Source organism: Miscanthus floridulus, chromosome 10 (genome assembly GCF_019320115.1).
Source record: "Miscanthus floridulus cultivar M001 chromosome 10, ASM1932011v1, whole genome shotgun sequence".
Taxonomy (NCBI): Eukaryota; Viridiplantae; Streptophyta; class Magnoliopsida; order Poales; family Poaceae; genus Miscanthus; species Miscanthus floridulus.
Window position 1 is genome coordinate 60,592,857 of NC_089589.1, and position 24,577 is coordinate 60,617,433.

At 41.4% G+C, this 24,577-nt stretch overlaps 2 protein-coding genes and 1 pseudogene across 16 annotated transcripts in view; all 3 read right to left on the reverse strand.

Moving 5' to 3' along the window:
- Positions 1-302, reverse strand: part of LOC136486640 (uncharacterized) — a 39,037-nt gene extending 38,735 nt beyond the window's left edge. For 5 of the 14 annotated variants that reach the window (XM_066483598.1, XM_066483588.1, XM_066483597.1 and 2 more), the window contains exons 1-2: positions 175-197; positions 34-61 (exon numbers count right to left, since the gene is read on the reverse strand). In XM_066483598.1, the coding sequence (XP_066339695.1) occupies positions 34-61; positions 175-182 (36 nt within the window). In that variant the 5' untranslated portion in view covers positions 183-197. The other 9 variants (XM_066483594.1, XM_066483593.1, XM_066483599.1 and 6 more) reach the window with 3 other exon arrangements.
- Positions 303-9,266: 8,964 nt separating this feature from the next.
- LOC136486642 (disease resistance protein RPM1-like) lies at positions 9,267-13,870 on the reverse strand. 2 transcript variants are annotated; one of them, XM_066483600.1, is made up of 2 exons: positions 13,598-13,870; positions 9,267-12,266 (listed from the first exon to the last, which is right to left on the reverse strand). In XM_066483600.1, the coding sequence occupies exons 1-2, from the start codon at positions 13,852-13,854 to the stop codon at positions 9,539-9,541; spliced, it is 2,985 nt and encodes a 994-aa protein (XP_066339697.1). In that variant the 5' UTR covers positions 13,855-13,870; the 3' UTR covers positions 9,267-9,538. The 2 variants fall into 2 exon arrangements, with proteins under 2 accessions (XP_066339697.1, XP_066339698.1); XM_066483601.1 differs by lacking the exon at positions 13,598-13,870 and adding an exon at positions 13,383-13,432.
- Positions 13,871-14,880: 1,010 nt separating this feature from the next.
- On the reverse strand, positions 14,881-20,195 carry LOC136486645 (uncharacterized; annotated as a pseudogene).
- Between the last annotated feature and the right edge of the window lie 4,382 nt (positions 20,196-24,577).

Below are 24,577 nucleotides of genomic sequence, written 5' to 3' on the forward strand. Positions count from 1 at the left end.
AATTAAATATATAGCAGAATCAGGGTCACTAACCTGAAGCAATCTTGCAATGGCCACCCTCCTTGAAGCGATGGTGAGCAGAGGAAAGGAAAGGAGAGGGCAGCAACCAGTGAGGTAGGAGTAGATTATCAAGATTCAAGATTAATGCGAGAAGAAGTATGTTGGTTGTTGGACCTCAGCATCTGGCCCAAGGGAGGAGACCTGCTAGTTGACTCCAAGTCTCCAATGCGGTGCATGTGCTGGTTCAGCAAAAGCTGATGCCGACCCAAGAAGCAGGTACAATAATTGCGGTGCATGCGCCGGGTCACCTGCACGCGTGAAGTGAAGGTGAGGGACGAAGTTTGAGAGAGAGAGAGAGAGAGAGAGAGAGAGAGCGCAAATCGGCCGGTCCGGTTGTGATGGATTTGCCGGAATGTGAGAGGATGGAAGATACTTAATTAAATTTGTAAAGAATAATATCAAAGCGAGTAATGTAATACTACTTTCGTTTTCATCATAGTAAGTGCTAAGAGCAACTCCAAGAGACTCTATATATCCTTCCTAATTTATAGGAAAAAATTCCCTCCAACAGCATCTTCAATTGGATCACCAAATAGAGACATCTTCTATTTCGTATTTCTCTCTATCCCAAGTGGATAACGAGGATGGTTGCCTAGAGTGCGCACAAGATATATAAAAGATGTTGGAAGATACTAAGATATAGAAAATGATTTTTACTCAAATGACTCTCCATATGATGATTCAGAGAGTAAATTTTTAGAAAGACACTCTTGAAGATGCTCTAATAATAATATCAAAGCGAGTACTAATGTAATTTTAGTTTCACGGAATTACCTAAATCTTAATTATCTTTTAAAGAATAATATATTATTTATGATAGCAAATATATATTACTAGAAATTAAAATAGATTTAATGGATAATCTACTGACATACTTTTTGGTATCATAAACATTAATAACTTTTATTATATAGATTTTGATCAAATTTAAGATGTTTTCTTGGTACTATATAATTTTTTTCTAGATGAAAAGAATATAAATATAGATTGGGTGCATGTCTATAATCATAGCTTAAAATTTTGGGACCCTAGTTTAGAGAAATATAGATTGAGTGCATGTCTATAAGATAGGGCAATCAAATGTCACAAAAAAGTATGCATATGAATGTATGTATACATACATGGTGGACGTGCACAGTTGGTGTAATTTTTTTATTGGAATGTGATATATGTGGTGGATCGCAATGTGCCTAGTTGATGTAAGAGTTTTTTTTCCTTTGAATGTGACATATCACATATGTGATGATGGATCTGAATGTGCATATTGGATGAAACTTCTTTTTTCTTAGTAATAACATGGCATATGTAAATTAATGTGAAACCTGTATACTTGATTAATATATTATATTTTAGACCTAAACTTGATTATTTGTTGTAACGTTTATAGATGTGTAACATGAGTACTTAATAGTGACATATGATCATACATAGGTGACACGATTTGTTAAATAAAGTTTATACCTCGAAAGTCGAAATGTCCGCGCAGCGGATGTGATCCCCTAGTTTAGCTAGCTTGGGCGAGGTTAGCAGAACAAAACAGGTTTCTGCCCTGCGTTGCTTCAAATTTTTTGACTGCAACCACTGCAAATTGGAATTTCTTGCAGCCGCGGGACTTACGAGGGAAGTGGGAGCCGCTAGTGCCGTTCACACGGGACGCATCTTTTTTTTTTTTTGAAGGGTGTGGCCTACGCAACTTGACTTGGCATGAGCGCGCGGATCAGTGGAACGCTGATGAGGACCTAACCGAATCCACTTTCCTTGGTGATTAATTAGTCGAAAGCTGACGATTAGATTATGGAACTCGCAGACACTCTTTTGACGACCCCTGCTTTTTTTCGAATTTGAAACAAACAATTATGCACGCTTTCCGTGTTCGCCCGGGACAGTTTCAAATCATGACTACATTAGACAGTTTCCAACCATGCATGGCCTTTCATACGAGAAATCTCTAGCAGGACCCTCAAACAAGACCCTAAACTATCAGGCACATTCTTGGTGAGGAGGTCTGTTTCTTCTGAACTTATTGGAAGGAAAAACACAAGCCACAAAAGCATTTAGAATTGCAGGTCTACTAGAAGAATCAAAGACAAAGGACTATATGCATAAATAATCAGAAGTATTGTTGTATGAAGAAGCAGGCGATCACTCGACGCGAACCTCCACCACTTGTGGCATCTTCTGGCTCATTCTACTTAACTCCCACAGGATTTTGAAATCCTTATGCAGAGACAGTAACCACAGCTTCCTTAAAGACACAAGGGATTCAAATCCTTCAGGAAACTTATTCAGTTTCGGCAGCGCCACAATATATAAACCTTCAATATTTGGAAGAGCATCCTTCCCAACTGTCAACTGGTTGACATTGAGCATGTTCTTCAGTATTAGTGCCTTTAGTTGTGGAAAGGACCCTTCAGAAATAACCATTGTCTCTGTGCTGCTCACCCTATTAAGGCTCAGATAGCTGAGGTTTGGCACATGCATGTGCAGCAATAAGCAGTAGCGGGTCTTCCTGAAGACCAGACCAGCTTAGAGCTAGATACCTGAGGTTTTTCCCATGGCCTTGAAATATTGGGCACTGCAGTTGCAGTGTTCCGGCAGCCCAGCGGCCCCTAACGATCAATGTGTGGAACTGCTTGGACTGGCCGTCGACGTTTAGGCCGCCGACCGGTCAGCGAGCACGGGCACAGACCCAGACACGCACGAGTGCATGCGACTTCGGCTGCAGCACCGTCCACCCCGCCGCTGCCTGGCCTAGCCGGCCACCGCACGGGGGCACGTGCATGCGCGGGCCTCCGACCGCCTGGCCTATCCGACATGCGTGTACGGGGCCAGACACTAGGATCTAGGAGAGGCGCACGTGGCTTCGGCCATAGCCCCAGCCACCCAGCCACCACCTGCCCTAGCCGGCGAGCGCGCAGGGGCACGGGCACGGGCACGTGCGGGCCTCTGGCTGCTACCCCGACCACCCGGTTGCCCCTTGGCCTAGCCGGTGTGCAAGAGCGGGGTCGAGACACTCGGATCTAGATAGCACCGAGCACGCGGAGTTGAGGGAGACGCCCCTGTCACTAGAAAGCACCGAACATGCTCCATGCCGGAGCGGCCTCCCCTGCTCCCCCGCCTCTATCCTACATTCCTCGTGGTCGAACACCACCGCTCGGAGCAGAACCCTAGTAGCCGCAGCCTGACCTCCCGGCCGCTACCTGACCTAGCCGACAAGCGTGCGGGGGCACAGGCGCGTGCGGGGCCTCCGGCCACCCGGCCGCCGCCTGGCCTAGCGGGGGTGCGTGCGCGGGGAGCTAGCGCTAGCCCTTTGCCACTAGCAAGACTCTCGGGCCTCCGGTGGTTCTTTCCTATTACGGTAATACTATCTAGCAAGGGTCCATCTGTCCGGACGCGCGCCTTCACTGAGTCTGAGGATCAGGTCTATCCGGCCCATCATATATTAAAAAAATCTGGACACTTCCACCGGGACGGAACCGCTCGTGCCGCACGCCCTTGCACCTCGCGCCAGACCCGCTTCACGCCACGCGCCCCTACGCCTCACGCCAGACCCGCCTCGTGCTGCGCACCCCGCCTATGCCTCGCACCGCGTGCCATCCCCGTGATTGTGACAAGCTATCTTGCACCAACCCTAGTGTAATTTCACCATGGCCCCGGGTATGGTCTATAAATATCCCAGGGCGCCCATGTAAGAGACAAGGTTTTTTTGGGCGATTAAATGATCTATTAATCCGCATTTATCCTTTGTATCCCTTACAGGACCCCTTCGCCCATGTGTCTGCGCCTTCTTATATTTGTCCGTCTTTCCACTGGTGAGAAACCCTTGACCTCTAACCGCGCATCCCTAGCGAGGGTGGGAGGTTAAGAGTGACCCCACAAATAAAAGAAAGAAGAGCCGAACGCAAAAACCTCCATGATGACCGTCTAACAATCTGCTGCATCCATTCTTGAGGTTTTCACAAAGGTTTTTTTTATTATGACATCACATATGTGATGGATCTCAATGAGCATGTTGGATGAAATTTCTTTATTTTTAACGTGGCATATGTAAATGTGAAACATGTATACTTCATTCAATTATATATGACTTTCCTTGGCCCAAACATGATTATTTGCTGTAGCGATTATATTAGGTGCATCATACATATGTAACATTTTCTTTTTTGTTTTTCAAAAAAACATTTGTTGATGGCACGTTAAGGAGCGAACAGATAATTCCTAAATGTTGTATTTTATCTTGTAAAATCTTTCGATTTAGAAAAATCAATAGCTCAGATTCGCTTGACGTCTTATCTCATTTTTCTATCTTATAATAGGACATACTTCCTCCGTTGAACTATAGTGCATTATGACTTTTAAAATTTATACTAAAATATACTACATTCTATGCAATGATTATGTCTAGATTTGGCAAAAAAATTGTTAAAAAGAAAATCATAATTTGAGGAGAAACTCCTTAACTAGAATAATCCATGAGTATATACATCATTTGAGAGTTTCCTTAAGTTGTCTTAAAATTTTTAGAATGCACAATATTACATAAGGAAGGAGTAAGTGACACTATTTTATTAACTAAATCTAAAGTTTATACTTGGAAATGACCGTGCAAGTTGCAACGGATATGATCCACTAAGGCCTTGTTTAGTTGGATAAAATTTGAGAATTTGGCTACTATAGCATTTTCGTTTTTATTTGGCAATTAATATTCAATTATGGACTAATTATGCTCAAAACGTTCGTCTCGCGATTTCCAACCAAACTGTGTAATTAGTTTTTTTCGTCTATATTTAATGTTCCATACATGTATCGCAAGATTCAATGTGATGACCACTGTAATACTTTTTTGAAAAACTTTTTGAAACTAAATAAGACCTAATTACCTTGGGCGTGTGAACATAACAGGTTGAGAAGGGCGCGCGCTCTGCCCTGCGTCGCTTCAAACTTTTTGAGTGGGAACAGGGAAAAGAGGAGAAAGCACCGAGATTCTCTGCAATCTGCACTACTACTGCAAACTTTAGGCCGCGTTTAGTTGCTGGCCAAAGTTGGCGCCCCCGGAAAGAGAGGTCACTGTAGCGTAATGTAGCATTTTGTTTGTATTTGATAATAATTGTCTAATCGTTGACTAATTAGGCTCAAAACGTTCGTCTCGCAAAGTACAACCAAACTGTGCAATTAGTTTTTGATTTCGTCAACATTTAATACTCCATGCATGTTCTGTAAGTTTGATGTGATAGAAAATCTTCTTTTTGCATAGTGACAAAGTTTGGATTTTGGTGAAACTCAACATGGCCTTAATTCGATGCAGCCGCGGGAACAACGAGGAAAGTGGGAGCCCCACCACTGATCGAGGAAAAGAATCTCTATGGCCGCTACGCTAGTGCCGTTCACACACGGATGTGGCCTACGCATCTTGACTTGACATGAGAGCGCGGATGAATGGAACGCTGATGAGAACTTAACCGAATCCACTTTTGTGGTGCTTAATTAGGCACCGTTTAGCAAGGCTCTAGTTCACTAGTAAAGTTAGGTGAAACCATCATTTTTTTTTCTTCTTCCCACTCCAAAGCTGTGTGAGAGCATGTTTTTAGGCCTTCCAAAAGAACCATTTCATTTTACCCTGTTTGGCAAAAAACAGCTCCAAATAGCTACTGAAGTCAATGAAGAAGCCCTACCAAACAGGACTTTAGTCAAAAGCTCACGATTCAATTATGGAACTCGGCGACATTGACTTGGTGACCCTTTTCGAATTGGAAACAAACAACTATGCACACTTCCATGTTCGTTCTGGACAGTTTCGGACCATGACTGTATTGGACACAGTTTCAAACTATGGTCACTCTCTCAATCTAACATGGCTACTGGAAATGTGCTTAGGCTCTGTTCAATAAGACTTATTTTGGCTCCGACTCATTTGTATGATTGATTTGTTGTGAGAAAAAAACATTGTTTTCTGGCTGTCTGATAAGCTCAAGCGAACATAGCCTTAAATGTCAAAATACAGTTGATAAATAGGTCAGATCGAGTCAAAAGCCAAGTCAAAGAGGAATAAACTGCATTTCTCAAGTGGAGCGTTCACAAGCTTTTGTTGCTCAAGATCATCTAGTTACAAAACAGCTTCACTCACCCGGAAAACAAAAACTAAAGAAGAACAAGCCCTCTCGCCTCGGCCATTTCGACAAAATCCTTGGGGAAATCTTAATAAATATCATGTTATGAGCTTGTGTGCAATAGCTCGCGCATGTGTTAGCCAAATTTACCAGACATGACACATCTAAAATTATAACTATATAAGCAGTCTTGCAAGTACTATTACTACCTAGTTTCTTTCAGTATAGGCGTCTATGCTACCGTCGAACACATACTTGCACCACTAATGCCAAGGAAATTAATGTATCTCTAACATCATGCCTAACTTCATGGTAACAATAAAAATCCAGTAAGACTACTTCATATGGTATCAAATAAGCTCTGATTTAATATATATGTCTAGGGGAACTACATTATATGACAAACATACAATTGCCATGTATGGATACGTAGGGCCTGTTTGGATGGGGTGACCCCATTTAGTCGCTTTTAGCCCCTAAAGACTCAAATAGTGTGACTACACCAATTAGTCCATTAGTCTTTTGGGGTGATTAAAAGGGACTAAACCAGCAAAAAAGACACCCCTGCCCCTCATTAATGCACTCGCAGGCCAGGGCGTAGCGGCCTGCCCGTGTGCACGCAGCGTGGCTGCCCTCGGCGATGCGGGCTACAACAAGCGTGTGCGGGGCTCCCCTCCCAGTGTTCCCCGGCACCGTGGAGGTCGATGCGTTGCCATGGGCAAGAGCGAGCCCACGCTCCAGGTCCAGCGGTGGCGAAGGAGGAGTTGGACTCCCTCGAGAACATTGTGTGAATTAGGGGCATTTTGGTCTTTGTATAGTAGCTTCAATGGCCATTAGCCACTCCATCCAAATAGGATAGGGACTAAAGTTTAGTCCAGGGACTAATAGATCCAAAACGCCCGTAGTCCATGATTTGATATTTGTGGATGAATTTGTCAATCATAACTAACTATTGCTTTGTTTGTTACAACAAATCTTCACTACTAGCAAAATGATTTTAAAAGACAACCTTTCTGATTAACCGATGCAAGCATATCTAGGGACTGCCCCTATAAACGGTCAAGCGGCCTCCAGGTAAACACCTGTCTCTGTTAATCATTTATAAAGGCGAGCATCCTAAGGCGTTTGCCTCTGTTAATCATTAGTAATTTACAATAAGACGGTTGCTTTAGGTCGTCCACCTTTGTAAATTGGTTAAAAGACGTGGGTATCTTTAAGATGTCCATCTCTAAAAATCGCTATTAACAGGTCTTAAGAGATCCATCTCTCAAATAGTTGCATCAAGAATAAACTATAACTTTTTCATATGAAATCAAATGAGGACGAACCTTATATCAAAAAAGTTGTAACTCTTGACACAACCTACAAGTTTGAATTTGAGAAGATTTTGATTTGAAACTTTATAGTTTTCCAAAATATTGTTTTAAGTCCATGGATTTTGATATTTGAAAATTAAAAATTTCAAATAATCTCTGATGTTGACATGCTCTACACTAAAGATGTATTGTCAATACAATATACAATTTACTAGTTGAAAAGATTTTTATTTGAAGTTGTTTAGAGTCCCAAATATGTGTTTTAAGTTTTTAGATTTTAAAATTCAAAATTTAGAATTATGAAACCACCTTGAATGTTTACATTGTTAATCGGGCGGACCCAATCTACAAGTTTGTTGTAGATAAGTAGTTTATTCAAGTCTTTTAGAGTCTTAAATATACATTTTATATTTATAGTTTTGAGATTAATTTTTGAAATTTTCAAACAATCTCATATGGAGGCACATCTTATACCAAAGTTATAATGTTTGATAAGATTTAAAACTTTGTAGTTAAAATTATTTTCATTTGAGTTCATCAGGTAGCCGGAATATTTAATAGAAGATTACAAAATAATAATATATATAAAAAGACAAAATAATAATATATATATAAAAAGATAAACAGGGAAATATCGTGCAAGTGTGAAGGTCGTGAGTCTGCATTGCTGACTTTGTTTAGGATTAGGAAGGTGAGGTTTGGCACGTGTTGCACAAGCAGTCGGAGTGGGTTGCCACTTGCTCTGCGCGCTGTGCGCCCCTGCTCGCGGGTCGGACCTGCCCTCGCCGGTGTGCCGCCCCCCGGACTCGCGTCTCCCGCGGTCTCTGTTGATGTCCGTGCCGCCGACGAGGTCTACACCGGCGACCTCTGCACCACTCCGTAGCATCTTGAAAGTGCATGTTGCAAGAGTCTGTTTCAAGTGTTTCAGATATTATGTTTCGACCGAAGTCAGTAGGGCAAACCCTAACCTATATTTTTATGTTTTTTTATTCTTGACTTGTTTAATTGGCTCCCACGGAGAGTCGAACCTAGGCCTGCTGGATGCTACTCAGGTGCTCTATTGCAAAAGTAGATCGAGATATTACATATGTTGCAATGGTTGTGCCCATATGTTGCAAGCTTTTATTTCCAATGTTTCATCTGTTTTTTTGGCGTATGTTGCAAGTGTGTTTGTCTGGATGTTGCATATGTTTTGAAATATGTTTTATAAGTGTTTTACCTAGATGTTTCGTATGTTTTTGCAATGGTTTCAATTGTTTTTCATGTGTTTTTGCAAGTTTTTCAGATGCATGTTTCAAGTATTTTATCTGGCTTCAAACGTATGTTGCAAGTGTTGCATGTAAATGTTTTAAGAGTAGATCGGGTGTTGCATCTCTCTCTTCGTCTTTTGTTGCCTCGCCTCGGTGTCTCCTCCTCTCGGCGCCAGCTGGGCATCCGCCGCCTTCTCCCGCTCTTATCGATGCTGGTGAGGTTTGGGGCGGCGCGGACCTCATGTGGGCACACGAAACTACGTGAGAAAAGGACTGCAAGCACAGGCGTCCAGACGTCCGGGCGGTACCAAGCCCGTATTTGAGATGTTTCCCAAGGCCATGAAATCTTGGGCACTACGGCCCAGTGGCCTCGGAGAAACAAGCCTTATTATGAGAACCCCAATAATAGGTCTGTTCTTGAATCGTCACCCGTTCACTATGAAGAAATCTGGCTTGCCTAAGATAGTCAGATGTCATATAGGAAATAAAAATCATGAGACCTTATTACTTCAGAACTGAACATGGCAGCAAGATGGTGACAGAAAAAACGTTATTGTCAAATCCAGTTCAATGACAAGGTTCGTACATAAAAAAGGAAAATCAAACTACAAAGAAACCACAATAACATGGCATACACACAACTATCAGGCACATTCTTAGTGAGGAGATCTGTTTCTTCCGGACTCATTGAAAGTAAAAACACAAGCACAAAAGCATTCAGAATTGCAGATCTACTGGAAGAATCAAACACAAAGGACTATATGCATAAATAATCAGAAGTATTGCGGTATGAAGAAGCAGGCGATCACTCGACGCGAACCTCCACCACTTCTGGCATCTTCTGGCGCATTCTACTTCGCTCCCACAGGATTTTGAAATCCTTATGCAGAGACAGTAACCACAGCTTCCTTAAAGACACAAGGGATTCAAATCCTTGAGGAACCTTATTCAGTTTCGGCAGCGCCACAATATATAAACCTTCAATATTTGGAAGAGCATCCTTCCCAACTGTCAACTGCTTGACATTGAGCATGTTCTTCAGTATTAGTGTCTTTAGCTGTGGAAAGGACCCTTCAGAAATAACCATTGTCTCTGTGCTGCTCACCCTGTTAAGACTCAGATAGGTGAGGTTTGGTACATGTGGAGCAATAAGCAGTAGCGGGTCTTCCTGAAGACCAGACCAGCTTAGAGCTAGATACTTGAGGTTTTTCCCATGGCCTTGAAATATTGGGCACTGCAGTGTTCCGGCAGCCCAGCGGCCCCTGACGATCAACCTGTGGAACTGCTTGGACTGTGGGTTGAGAGTTTCCAAGTGCAGTGTCTGGTCCTCATCACTTGCATTAAGAAGCAAACAGGCAAGAAGTGGCAGCTTAGATACTGCAGGAAAAAGATCTGCAGAATGGATGGCAGTAACTTTGCAAACCCACACGCTTTTTAGTTTTCTGAGGTTGTCCAGTTGGCCTGCCAAGTCATTTGTTGCTTCCACAGTCTCCAGAGTCTGAAGTTCCACCAAGTTAGAGAGGTCCTTGGGTGGCTGTACCCCTGTGAAGTACCGGAAATCTTTCTGCTTCTCATCCACCACTCTGTCAGCTAACAGATGCCGCAGCTTCTTGACCTTGACTATGCCTCTTGGTAGCTTCTCTATTTTTGTTTGCTTGATGTCCAGTGTCTGTAGGTTGGATAGCTTCTCAATACACTCTGGGAGCGACTTGACTCCTGTGCGCCGCAAGCCAATGTAACGTAGATTAAACAGATTCCCTATAGATTGTGGCACTTCGGTTATCTCAGAATCTTGTAGCTCAAGAACAGTAAGGTAGCTTGACTCAGAAAAGATTGAGGCTAGCATGTGAGCGGATGTAACACCATCAAGTGAAAATACAGTGCGAAGGTGTGGAAATTTCACTCTTGGTGCATCACTTCCATTCCATCCACACAATGATAGTTGGCGCACTTCCCGGTCCATATTTATCACTTCAGCCTGATCGCTTGCAGAGCCAAACTTTTCATCTCTAGCTATTGAAAGAGCCAGGTCACGCACAATGTCATGCATCTTACATGTGTTCACCCTACCAAGCTCATCATACTCTTCAACTTGCAGCAAATTCCTAGTAATGAGCTCCACCAGAATTAGTTCAGCCACATCCTCCAGTGTGTTGTTTTCGTTGGTCACTGCAAATCCTTCAGCAACCCACTGCCTGACAAGGCTCTCTCTCGACATGATGCAATCTTCTGGAAATAGGCTGCAGTACAGGAAACAATTTCTGAGGTTCCCTGGTAAATCATTGTAGCTAAGCTTCAAAATTGCCTGCACATTGTCTGGTTTAGCTAGCTCAACCCGGAACTGATTGTACATTTGATTCCAGGCATGTTTAGTTGGTTTCTTGGAGGACATGAGCCTGCCCATAGATATAAGTGCCAATGGCAAGCCCTTACACCTTTCTACTATGGAAGCAGCCACATCCTCAAGCTCTTGGGGACACTCAGCCGTGTTTTTAAAGGCTCTTCTACAGAAGAGGTCGAGTGCATGGGAACGTCCCAAAGGCTGGAGCTGAAGATGGCATCCTGAAGATGCAAGAGATGCAACGTCTTCTCTCCGTGTTGTGATGATGACACAGCTTGCTCGAAGAGTATTGAAAATGTCTTCCATCATTTGATGGTACACTTCCATGTTCCAAACATCATCCAAGACAAACAAACATTTTCTGGTACCTAGGACATTCTTAATTTCTTCTCTCAGCTTGTAGGCATCCATACTTTCGATGCTATCTGATGGCTTATATGTGTCCTTCCCAATATCTCTGAGTAGTTCGCTCAGCAAACCAACTATTGTGTAGGTCTGTGACACAGTGATCCGGGCATTGACAGGGAACTCGCTCTTCATACGCTCATAAACATTCATGACCAGAGTGGTCTTTCCCAATCCACCCATACCCGACACCGTTATCACTTTGTTGTTTGGCTCATTGCTATGAAGCCATCCAATCAACTTTGCCTGATTCAATGCAATCCCCACGAGATCTTCATCTTGAATAAGCTCTGGCAAGAAGGTTTGGGATCCATGTCGAACAATTACAGGGCTTGCTGGAACTTGGAGAGCAGGGAAATAGTCCTTCTGCAGTTGTTTTACTTGCTCAATCTCACCCTTTATACGAACCACCTCATCAGCAATATCACTGAAAATTTTGGCATTTTGTGCTCCTTTGATGAACCACATCAGCGATCCTTCTTCCTGCAGCTTAAAAGCGTGATATGAGTATTTATCCATTACATCTTCCACATGGAAGGCCACCTTTCTCAGCTCCCCAATCCATCCCTTGACCACATTGATGCTGAGATTTGTGGTATCCAAATCTTGTATTACATTTCTCATCATATTCAATTCTCTCTCAATGTGCCTTATATTTTCTGGTAGCTCCCTCAGATTAGTTGCCTTTTTAGATGCTTCAGCGATGACGAATTTGATGACTTCATCTCCTAAAACGGTACCAATTTTCGAGAGAGCAGTTAGCAGTGCTTCTGCCATTAGTTCAGTTCTGCACAATCAAAGCATGGAGCTTGATTAGTTCAAGATAATGTACGCAATCTATTTTACTTAGATGTTTCAGACCTGTCCGCACATGTTAACAAAAAGCACACAATATCAACCGTTCTTAATAGATTATAGATTCAATAATAGATAACAGCCCCCATTGATTACTAATGGCTTGTTTTGAACAATGTACAATATGTTTTGTCGCGTTCCAATTAATGCATAGGGTAAAAAATAAATTTTAGTGCAGATGCTATTCCTTTCTTTTAAAGAGCACAGATGTAATTCTTTCCTAAAAGCATCTCCAAGAGGCTCTCTACATGGTTCACTGTTACAAAATTTATAAAATAAACCAAAAAACCAGGCTCCAATAAACTCTAATCCACTCCATCTTTTCTATTCTCCAAATCCACCATTCTCACTCTCCACTAATGTAGAGGCCACATCACTCTCTAAATTCAATATAAGGCAGTCCTCAACATGCATGCAAAATGCTGAGCCATTTATTTCATGGTATATGCAACGAAGTTAAAATTTTCAAAAATCCAAAGTAGAAGTATATGTACAAAACACAATTTTGTATGCATAGCACAGAAGATAATGTACAGAGTATCGAATATCTTCTACCTAGTCCAACTAGGATTTGGCATCTAAACTGACTGAAGTCTCCATTAAAAACATGCATGTATATAAAAATGCATATACCAATTCAAAATTTAGAACTAAATTTTAATATTTTGTTACATTTTGGACTCCACACAATTATCAGAGCATGGATTAGCATGTAAGATATTCTTTCACAAGCTATCTATCATATCAAAAGATATATTTCTTGTACCTGGATGTAAATAATATGTTTCCATCCACTGAGTTAATAGTAATCTTACTATTACATAATGGAGGACCCAAAAGAGGCTCCACATTAATTCTTTTTTAGAAGCACCAAGGCTCAACATTAATTCACATGAGGCAAGTTATCAAAAAAAATTAATAGTTGGAGCGGAAGCAGGGATTCCAAAACATAATGGAGCACCGTACCTTAAAATGTCCATTGCCACATACATTAGCTATCTCACTAACAAAGTAAAACAAAACATGTAATTAGTTGATTTCTGTGTACCTTGCTAGCTTACTGTATGTCCGAGCCCAACGCATGTCAAACATATAGCAAGTTGTACATACAAGAAAGAAAAAAAAAAAGAAAACTTACTAAGCTTCGCAATCTGATGTATTTAACCCGAAGGCAAAAACTGAAATTGGCAGAAAGTTTCTACCCAAACAAATCAAGCAACTCACACCAATTTGGAGGAGATAAGATTAACGGGGTGTGCTCACCTTGGATGAAGCTGCGGTCGGCTGAGCGCGGGGCCGTCGCACTTGCTGGTCTCCTGTAGGCCGAGCCGCCGGAGCCCGTAGTGGTAAAGCTCCAGAGATTGGTGGGTGGAGGAGGGAGGGGATGGACACTGGAGTGGGAGAGCGCGGATCTGCTGCCTGGTCGATGTTTGGGACAGTAAGAGGAGTCGGATAAAGTAGGCAATGACAAGCTCCGGACCAAAGCATCCATCGTGTACGTCGTGTCTGAGAGGCGCCATGAGACGTTGACTTGACTCGACCCCACGCTGCAGTCGTCGTCAATGGCCTTACGCGGTGCCACCTACTGTGACAGAGAACCACTCTTGTAATGTTGCAGAAATTGCCGAGTAATTCCAAAACTAAAACCCATGCATGTTGTCAGTGGTCGTAATCGCATCCGTTTGTGTGTTGGATGAGAGCGGACCATTATCTATTTATATTAAATTATTAGCGTAGTAGCCAATGGAGCTAACTGTTCTTTCCTTGATTGGTCGACTCTTTCTAAACAGGTCCATTTATATACTAATAGTACTACATATTTTGCCGTTGATTGATGACTAAATGCATACAACTGATCTTTCAACAGGTACACATCTAGCCAGAACGGAAGTCGTCTCTCAGCCTGTACTATGTCACAAGAAATTTACACTGATTTACCCTGTCGACCGCTATTTTGGTACCAAGAACAAATTCGGGATGACATCTGCTCCTTCTATTTACACGTTCAGAATTTTTTACTCTTCGCTTCCAAGTTCCAACCACTGAGCGGTAGCAGCAAAAGCTGTTCATTTCCTATCTCCACGCGGACTCTTCAAAAGAAAGCGCACAAGAGAGGATTAGTTGCTACGTGTAATAATTTGTAAAGCATTGGATGCCTGTAATATTTGAGACTTGCAGAGCCTTTTCTATTTGCTCCCCTCCACTATTGCTTCCTAGGAATTTGTTTCAGTTCAAGCATCAAGATCTAGGCATCTAGCTGCTAGATGGAAAGCTGCTTGATAATTTGCCCTATGGAAGGCCTTTCTTTTGGATTTTCGCCGACAAAATTTAGACCGACATCAATGCAACTTTTAACTTGTTGGAGGCTGCTTGCTTCCAACGTTGGGTACTTCGAAGCTATCTGTGGTGTTTTTGTCCAGGTTTTTTGTACCTGTAATTGCAAAGTTTCATTAAAGAGCATAAATTACACTATTCAAAGTACGGTTCAGTACCTCTATTTGTCAGAGCAACATTCTAAAGGATAAAAATTCAAAATATGTTGGGCTTACACTGTCGATAAGGTTCTTAGACGATAAAGCTTCAGTGTTAGAATCAACTTTTAACCCTGTTATTACTATCTGAATTATAAGGATACCCAGACTTTTAACCCTGTTACTATCTCAATTACACAAAGCTGTCTAGCCATAGGTCTATCAGTTGTTTGTACTCCTCCTTAGCTCTAAGCTTAACTCAAGCTAATTCTTGTCTAAAGGTGACTTTGCAAGAGATCACTGATTGCTGGAGATTTCTGAAAATGACATCATTTCGTTCCCAAAAAAAAAAGAAAATGACATCATTTCTAGTAGACCAAATTGCCCAGAACATTGCTACTATTATCTCCATAAATATTGGCCTCTGAATTTGAGTCTTGAACAAGGAGATCGTGTCCAGAATGTCCCCTTGTATTAAATGTGCCAAACCCAACACATTCCAGCACGACATAGCAAAAGGGCAATGCAGGAACAAGTGATGCAAAGACTCTTCAGTGTCCAAATGACAAAGCACACAGTTGTAATTTTCCAACACCATAGTTTTCCTTTTCAGAAGTTTGGGTACTAAGTCTATCTTTTAAAACTAGCCAAAAGAAAACTTTCTGCTTTGGCTGGCAATAGGAATTTCAAAGCCATGTATAAACCGGTGATATTTGCCTGGTGCCCATCAGATGCAGATAAGCTTTGTTTGATGCAAACTCAGTGGAACCCCAGATGTAAGACCATTGATCCTTGCCTTGAAGAAGTTGAGTGTCATCCAGAATGAAAATGAGTTGCTGAAACTGATCATAGGCCTGAACTGAGAGAGGGAGTGTAGACATGAAGTCTTTTCTATCTGGTCCCCTTCACTGTTGCTTCCTAGGAATTTTTTTCAGTTCAAGTATCAAGATCTAGCTGATGGATGGAAAGCCATTTCCACTAAGTTGCTCCATAATTTTCCCTATGGAAGGCCTTTCTTTTGGATTTTCGCTGACACAATTTAGCCCAACATCAATGCACCTTTTAACTTGTTGGAGGCTGCTCGCTTCCACCGTTGGGTACTTAGAAGCTATCTGCGGCATTTTTGTCCAAGTTTTTTGTACCTGTAATTGCAAAGTTTCATTAAAGAGCATCAGTTACACCATTCAAAGTACGGTTCACTACCTCTATTTGTCCGAACAACATTCTTAAGGTTAAGGATAAAAAAATCAAAATATGTTAGACTTACATTGTCGATAAGGTTCTTAGATGACAAGTCTTCAGTGTTAGAATCGACTTTTAACCCTGTTACTATCTCGATTATAAGGATACCCAGACTATATATATCTGATTTGGCTGAGACTTCACCTCTGTAGTAATACTCTGGAGCCAGGTATCCTCTGCATTACATGAAAGTCATTGGAAGCGGTACATGCAGTATAATCTGGTTGATCATGAACAAACAGAGAATTATTCACAAATTTTCGTCAAGCTTACCTTGGTCCCACAACATTTAAAGTGAGTGTACGTGTTTGCTCTTCACCAAAGAGCCTTGACAAACCAAAATCAGCAATTTTGGGCATTAAATTATCATCCAACAATATATTTCCAGGTTTGAGATCCATGTGAATTATGGGTCTTTGCAATTCATGTAAGAACTGTAAACCCTGACAAATCCCCTGTATTATTTTGAAGCTGATGCTCCAGTTAAGCTCATGAGATGCACCTGTAGAAATAGACAAATCAGTAAGTCAACACCTAGAGAAAGTTGTAACTCATAATTTTGCATTATTACTAGCAAACTAAAACACTTTGAATGCAAAGTTACTACTATAAGTTTGGATCCATCCCCAAGATATATGGACATATTTAAGGAAATCTAATATGTAATGTGGACAAATACCTTTATAGTCTCATACTAAATTGCACTATACTTTGTGATCGGTTCAGTAAATATCTAGTGGGCACACCTTAAGCTTAAATTTAACTGATTGTTGTCATCTAAATGTAAGGAGCAGAAGGATATTTTTTCCCAGGTGTCTGAACAACTTGTTAAATAAAGCTGCCTATGACTGTTAATTCGTGTTTGATACAACAGAAGCCAATATTCCACTAAAATCAGAGAGAGAATGAGATAAAGTAGAATACCGTAAAGATACTTGTCAAGGCTTCCCCTAGGCAAATACTCATAGCAGAGTATCCTTTCTTGTGTGTCTGCAAAAACATATCTTCCATGGGATTCCACCAGTTTCTTATGTATTTCATAACAATACCCGATTAGCTTCACTATATTTCTATGATTGAGATCAATCAGACTAAATACTTCATTTGTAAATTGCTTATCCAGATTGATTTCTGGAACTACCAAAAGCCTTTTTACCGCAACAACTTCTCCATTTTGAAGCATTCCCTGATTAATTAATATCATTAGTACAGAAGAATATTCAGATAGCTTCTCCCATATTTTTTTCTCAAATTGATGGTGATGGAAAATAAAATATACCTTATAAACTACCCCAAAAGAACCTTTACCAATTTCACGGTCATTGGCAAAGTTCCCTGTGATTTCCTCTACAAAGTGTAGCTTTGGTTCCCTTGGGAATTCAGTTATCAGTTGCAGCTTCTTCTCCATGAATTTGTGTATGCGAGCTTCATGACTGATTTCTGCTTGAACATATTCCATTTTAAACAAGAGAATGCATATTTTACTCTAGAGGTAGAGATTACGACAGCAGTGGAATTATCACTATGTTTCGACAAAGCCTCTAGATTAAATCCTTAAATCCTGAAATGAATGAATGGTTATGAACCAGTTCATTTACCTTCGAGTTTACCAATTATTGATCCTACAGTAGGCCTTTTCTTTGGATCCGTCTCCACGCAGTTTAAACCAAGTTCAATGCATCTTTTTACGTGTAGCATGTGTTGTTCTTCCAGTGATGGATACTTTGATTCTATATGCGACATTTTTGTCCAATTTTTAGATACCTGTGCGAATTAGAAAAATTAGATAATGAAATTGTAAAGTAAAGCAGAAAAACATCACCAACAGAGACTAAATTGTTCATACTATTACAGCATTACTTACATTATCAGTTAGTAACTTAGAAGAAATGTCTTGAATATTGAGGTCCCTCTTCAGTCCTGTCACTATTTCGAGAATAAGAACACCCAAACTGAATATGTCTGACTTCACTGATATTTCTCCTCTGTAATGGTATTCCGGGGCAATGTATCCTCTGGGTCACATTAGCATCAAATTATATTCTATCACACAAAAAATACTACTGCAACTTTGAAGAATGGAAAGATACAGAAACTAGTAAGTTCTTACATCCATCCCACAACATTTTGGGTGAGAATTCTGGTTTGTTCTTCACCAAACAACCTTGAAAGTCCAAAATCTGCAATTTTTGGCACCATGTCATCGCTCAACATTATGTTGCTAGGTTTAAGGTTCAAGTGAACTATGGCTTCACTTCGCTCCTCATGCAGAAAATGCAACCCATTGCATATCCCCAAGATTATTTTGAAGCGCATGGGCCAATCAAGTCCAGAAGATTCATCTGAAGAATAACAAAAGTAAGAAGGAATTGAAATACTTCGTAGAAAAGAGCTTCTCAATGATATCTTTGCATCTTCTGTGTTACAGAAAATGGCAAAATGTTTTATGTGCCCTGTATCATTCCTGGGTATATATAAAATAGCCATCATCATGTTAACTTTCTATCGTAGACCAAGACCATTAGGATTCTGTATTTAGACAGTCAAAAAACAAAAATAAGGAAACAATTATGCAACCAGGGATTACCATACCATAAATGTATTTGTCAAGGCTTCCATTAGACAAATATTCATAGCAGAGGAATTTTTCTGGAACATTCTGAGAGAAAATGTCTGCCATTTCTCTCCACCAATTTCTTTTCTACTTGGTAACAAGAACCAAGTAACCTGACTATATTTCTGTGCTCCAGAATCTGGAGATTGCCTGCCTCATTCTGAAACCGTCTATCATGAACTCCGGATGTTCGCACAAGCTTCTTCACAGCAACCAGTTGTCCACTCTGAAGTATGCCCTGTTTTGGTTCCATGTTAGTATATGGTTTCAACTTTTTTACTAGTTATAGTTCACTTCAAAAGAATTAAAATATGAGACAGAAATTATACCTTATAAACCACTCCAAACGCACCATGTCCAACCTCTCGTTCACTTGAGAAGTCTTTTGTGATGTTCTTTAGGAATTCTAGCTTTGGCTCCCTTGGAAATGCACTTGATATTTGTGAGTTGTCGTTTAAGCTACTTTCCCTGCTGGAATCTCCCTTCATTCCCCAACTATACAAAAATAACCTTCATATGAGACGATAAATCATGCGGGGCTGCACAAAACATAACATTATAAACATTGCAAGCCTATGGTCAACCTGCAACTCTCTTTGATTGATAGATTATGCCCCTTTCATTAAGCCTATGGATACATTGCAAGCCATTGACATACAGAACTAGATATTGATAAATAAGTGAAATCCACGAAATTTAGGGTTCATAAAATTTAAGAATTTGTGGAGAAAATTACAGATAATCGTGATTGTTTGGACTTGGGAAGAACATAAATATGCTAAGCCTACACAATACAAAGGTAGCGAATCTAAACAGATAGTTCCTCAGTCATTTGTAAAGCAGCAATTTAATGACAGAAATCCAGATGAAATGTCAATTGGGTAAAAAAAAAGAGGGAAAAATCACGCCCCAAAGAACATAGATTCTGCATCAGCAACAGGCTGGAGAATACCTGAAGCAATGATGTCTGTTTCTGAGACAATAAGCGGGAGAGCTCCTCTCACTGGTGATCGGACACAACCTGGAGATGAGTGGGTGTGGGAGACGAATGGCTGTAGGTTTTTGGGGAGGATGGGAGAAGCGCATCCGCAGAAGCAACTGTAACTCTTCCAATAATGCCCGTGTGAACCGTTGACTTGACTTGCTGCGACTGGGGAGGGGACGGCTCAGATTGTCTTACTTAGCCCATGCCCAATGCCCTCCGTTCCTCGTCCAATCGCTAAGCTAGGTAGGCGGCGGGAGATGTGGGCGGAGCTGGGGCGGCGGTGGCGGAGACCGCAGACGCAAGAGGAGCTGGGCAGCAGTCGCGCGGCGGAGCTCGGAAGGCGGCGGCGCGGATGCAGGCGAAGCTGAGCAGCAGACCGCGCGGATGCGGGCGAAGCTCAGCTGCAGACCCCGCGGACGCAGTCGCGGCTGGGGCAGCGGCGGCGCGGACACTCGACCGCGGCGGCGCGGCGGTGCCCAGTCCCGCCCAAATTCCGTGCGCCATCCCGTATCGCGCCTCTTTATTCCACTAAAAAAAAATCAACCGTTGGATAGCAAATGAATGGCATCAGACAGGAGGCAAGCTACCGGTTGACTTACCTTCTCGGACAATCCGAACCGGGGGAGGGAACGGCCGCTTTAAGAAAAAAGTGCACGGACAATCAATTTCAAATTTTAATTAGATTCATAGAAAATAATTTTAACATTCGTATCTCAAGTAAAGTTTACTATAAAAAATATATTATATGATTAATATCACAATACCTATTTAATATTTTAAATTTAGTAGCTTTTTATATAATATTCGGTTAAAATCAGTTGGCTAAGAAAAGATGAGACGTACACACCACATGAATATGTTGCTTTTATATTGAAAGTACGCAAAAGCATGTCTGTCATTTCTGTTGCAACCAAATGAAAATACTCCATGCTACAAAATTTGATTCATCCCTCTCTAGCAATCTTGCAAAAAGAGACATGAGCTATGCAAAAAGAAAAAAAGGAAAGATATGAGAGAAAAGAAAGGACAGAAAAAAAAGAAATGAGAAAAAAGAGAAAAACAAAGGAAAAGATAGCCATGTTCTCAAATAAATAGATGAGAGAGAGATTCATCAAACGGAGTACAAAGTCTTTCATCATGTTCCACATAGCACATCTTAATCTAAGTGTATAACATGTTTCTTTGATGGATCTAAGTGTTTGACTTGGCAATATATGTAATACAAGTATGTCTTACAATCATCATGTACCTATAAACCCCACATATGCTTTAGAATAGAATATTGACATCGAGCATAATAGCCTTTGGTGAGGATACATACTCCATTGAGAGAACTGGGAGTATCATTCGTGGAACTGAATTTTGAAAAATTCATAAAACCTTCGGAAGATCATACCAAATGAAGGATGGAAAAAACGAGCACTCTATCTAACTGTTCTGTCTTTCGACCTCTGATGACAAGGTGAAAGCAATAAGCCCCATGATGACTAAGGTAATACGGTGAATATTATAAAATGCCAACTTATTCAATTCGAAAGATATAGTGTTGATTTGTATGCAAAATACTTGTGAGGAGTTAACATTGTAGTAATTTCTGATCCACTGCTGCTAAATCTTCGTCTTTGCTCGGGCCGAGAAAAAGGGAAGCTTGGAGGAGCTTGTTGATGGTCACTAAATGAATAATCCAACCATCAACATGTCAACAAAGTGAAGGTGAAATCAACATGAAAACAATGTTCTAGTTTGGTCAGAACCTTGGGCTGGGATACCTTTAAAAGTCTCCTTCCCCCGCTCTTTTCCTTTATAAAAAAGCCTAATTGCTCTGTTAAGTTCTTCCTCGATCAGGAACTCAGCAGAATTTTTAGTCTTTCTCTCTCCCCTCAAGCTACCAACCAATTAGAGGAAGTTCAGTCCATCATCCAAGAAAGGCAGCGGGATGAAGGGGTGTCTAATGCTTAGAATTATTCCTAGGGCTCAACTCATTACAATAGCAGAAAAGCCTACTCTGTGCTGATTGGAACTATTGAAGCCTCCCCTCTGTTTCCTTGGTTATTGTCCTCAAGCAACTTGAGTAATAAGTTTTTCTTCTAACTTCTCATCAGAGATAAACTCAATACAAGGAACCTTTTGAGAAGGAAAAACAAGGTCCTTGACGATTTATTGTTGTGTGTTATGAAATTCAGGTTGTGAAGAAACCAATTTTCACCTTTTCTTTAAATGTGCTTTTTTAGCCAATCATGTTGGAACACAATCCCCATTACTTGGAATTTGAATTCACAGCCCTTATACATGATTATTGAAGCTAGAACAACCTTTGGCAGCCCACTTTTCAGAGAGATCTTCATTACTGCATGCTGGGTCATTTGGTCTACAAGAAATGGAGTGATCATTGACAGTGGCCAAATTAATCTCAATGTTTGGAAGACACAATTTAGAGAAGTTGGTTTACAAGAACTTGGTTTGGTGTGCACCAAAGCCAAGCAATCTAGATAAGTCCTCCTCAGCCTTTGGAGAGATAGCTATAGCTAATTTCTTTTTTTTTTCTTTTCTTTTTTGGGCCTAGTTTCCTTGTACTTCTTTATTATACTTTTGTACATATTGGTTCTTTGTTAACACAAAAGAAAAAAAAGGTAGGAGGCTCCCCTGCCAACTTGGTCAAAAAAGGGTGAAATCAACATTAAAGTAGATTCTGGTTTTTCAAATAATATAGTTCCACTTGTATTTATATTTATATTTGTGCAGGGACAAACTTGTGAAAACATCAAAGATCAATCACCTAGAACACGAGGGACGAAGCTGGAGCACCAGGGCCTACCTGGTCCTGACCCCACCATGGGTCGCCTGAACTGGCCAGGGCTCCTCCACGTCACCAATCCTACCATAAGCTAACAACCATGAAGGAGCAATCCTACACGCTAGTTTCACGTCGATTTGATCCAAGAGCTAATTAAGGTGGAGCTTCACTTAGATTGGAGGCCCCACCAATTCATGTTTGGACCAAGCAAAGGCAGTTAGCTACCTAGGATATACCTGCCAACCACCACTGAGGATCATCCTGGAGGGTTGGATCGAAGGTCGGTGGATCCTAAGGGTCGCCTGTCCCCTAGGTGGTTCGAGCGAACCCACCAGGGGTGCCACCGCCTCTCCACTCCTTTACAAATTCCCCCTACTCATTTGTACTATAATATACAAGTGTCGGCGCCATTTATAAGATATCTCATCACAAGATCATCTGAAGGAAGCAAGAAGAAGCTAGTAGTTAGGCAAGTAGTGGGAGTTAGAGACGAGTCAATCTCTACTAAGAATCCAGAAGTAGTCTTTGGAGTCTGATATAGCTCATGTACCTTTTTTCTTTTGTAAGGCTTTACTTTATTAAATATATTGCTTTTTACTTTACTTAAGTACTTCATTCAAGTCTGTCTTACTTATAGTAGTAGTCTTGATCTCTAGTTAGAACATAGTGTTTTGATTAATTGCCTTGTTTAGCATAAGTGGTTATCTCATAGCACAGGTTCACTGCTCTTTGTAGACTGCTCTGATCAATTCGTCGTGGCCAGGATTAATTAGAGTAGTAAGTCTGTGGTGTAAACATGGTGTTTAGACTATAGCTTACTTGTGTTTGTGGATAGCTATTGGTGGTCCTTAACTCATATTTCCAACCACCAACCTTTTTATAAAATCCATACAAACAAACACCAAAACTTAGAACTAGGGCTTACAACTAACAAATTCCACGAGTTTTGGTGATTTACCATTTACAGGAGGGCATTTGTGGAAATGCACATAAAAGGCTAAAGAATGCGCAAAGGAACAAAGAGTAAATGCCATCCTATGCAACCCAAGAAGACAAGGCCCACTACTATGCAGAACCAGGGGCCCAAAGATGAGGAGAACAAGCCCATAACTGAAGCAAATCACCTCAACCTCACGCAAAACCACCATGGGCCAAGTCACAATGCTCACAAGAGGCGACCCACCGAAGATGGGCACGTTCGGGCTCAGCCATGGTGCGACTACACCCCCACCTGGCCTGTTTGGCCCCAACTTCAGTCAGTTGACACTTACCGCCATGCCCAATGACGGTGCTGAGGTTTTGTCTAGGTTCAACGTACATGGAGGTCGGTTTGGTGCTTTCCATGTAGGGATCAAGCATATTCCATGGACATTCCCTCCTCCCCACCTATAAAAGGAGGCTCGCTCTCCTCATTTGAGGGCATCAAACACAAGAGAGCACAATGTGACAAGAAGAGAAGAGCTCCATTCCTATCTTAGCTATTTAGCTAGTTCTAGTGTAGGGAGTGAGTGAGTAAGAGTGGAGAAGTACTAGAGTTGTCGGCTACCTCCTCTTGTGTACTTGGGGCCCCTAGTACACTTAGTGGAAGGAATACCGGGGATCATCAGCTCCTATCCACTTGTACCTCAACAATCCGAATACTACTTGGAGTATAAGGTTCGTGTTTATCTTCGATGGTGAGTTCTACTTTAAGTTAGTCTTGTTCATTACTTACTTACGGGTTCGTCGTCTATCCGTGTGATGAATACTCTAGTAAAGGGCCCTGATAAAGACGGATAACCCTGATCGATGCTAGAGTAGTAGTCGATAGCGTAGACGTGGTGTTTGTGTTTCGAGTTACCAACTAGTAAATTTCTAGTATTGCGCGTCTGGCTCGGATGGTGTGCTTAGAGGACACGAGGATTTATACTGGTTCGGGCAGAAAGTCTCTACGTCCAGTTCGTCGCTGCTGCTCGTGTTACTAGCACTAAAAGTTTATAGTAGGGGTTACAAATGAGCGAGAGAGGGACATGTCCCAAGTCTCTGATGTGCGTGTGCTCCTAAGGTGTGTTAGGGCGTGTGTTTTGATGTCTACAACCGTATAGAGTGGTGAACCACCATCCCTCTCCTGGGGCATCATGCTTCCCCTTTTATAGAT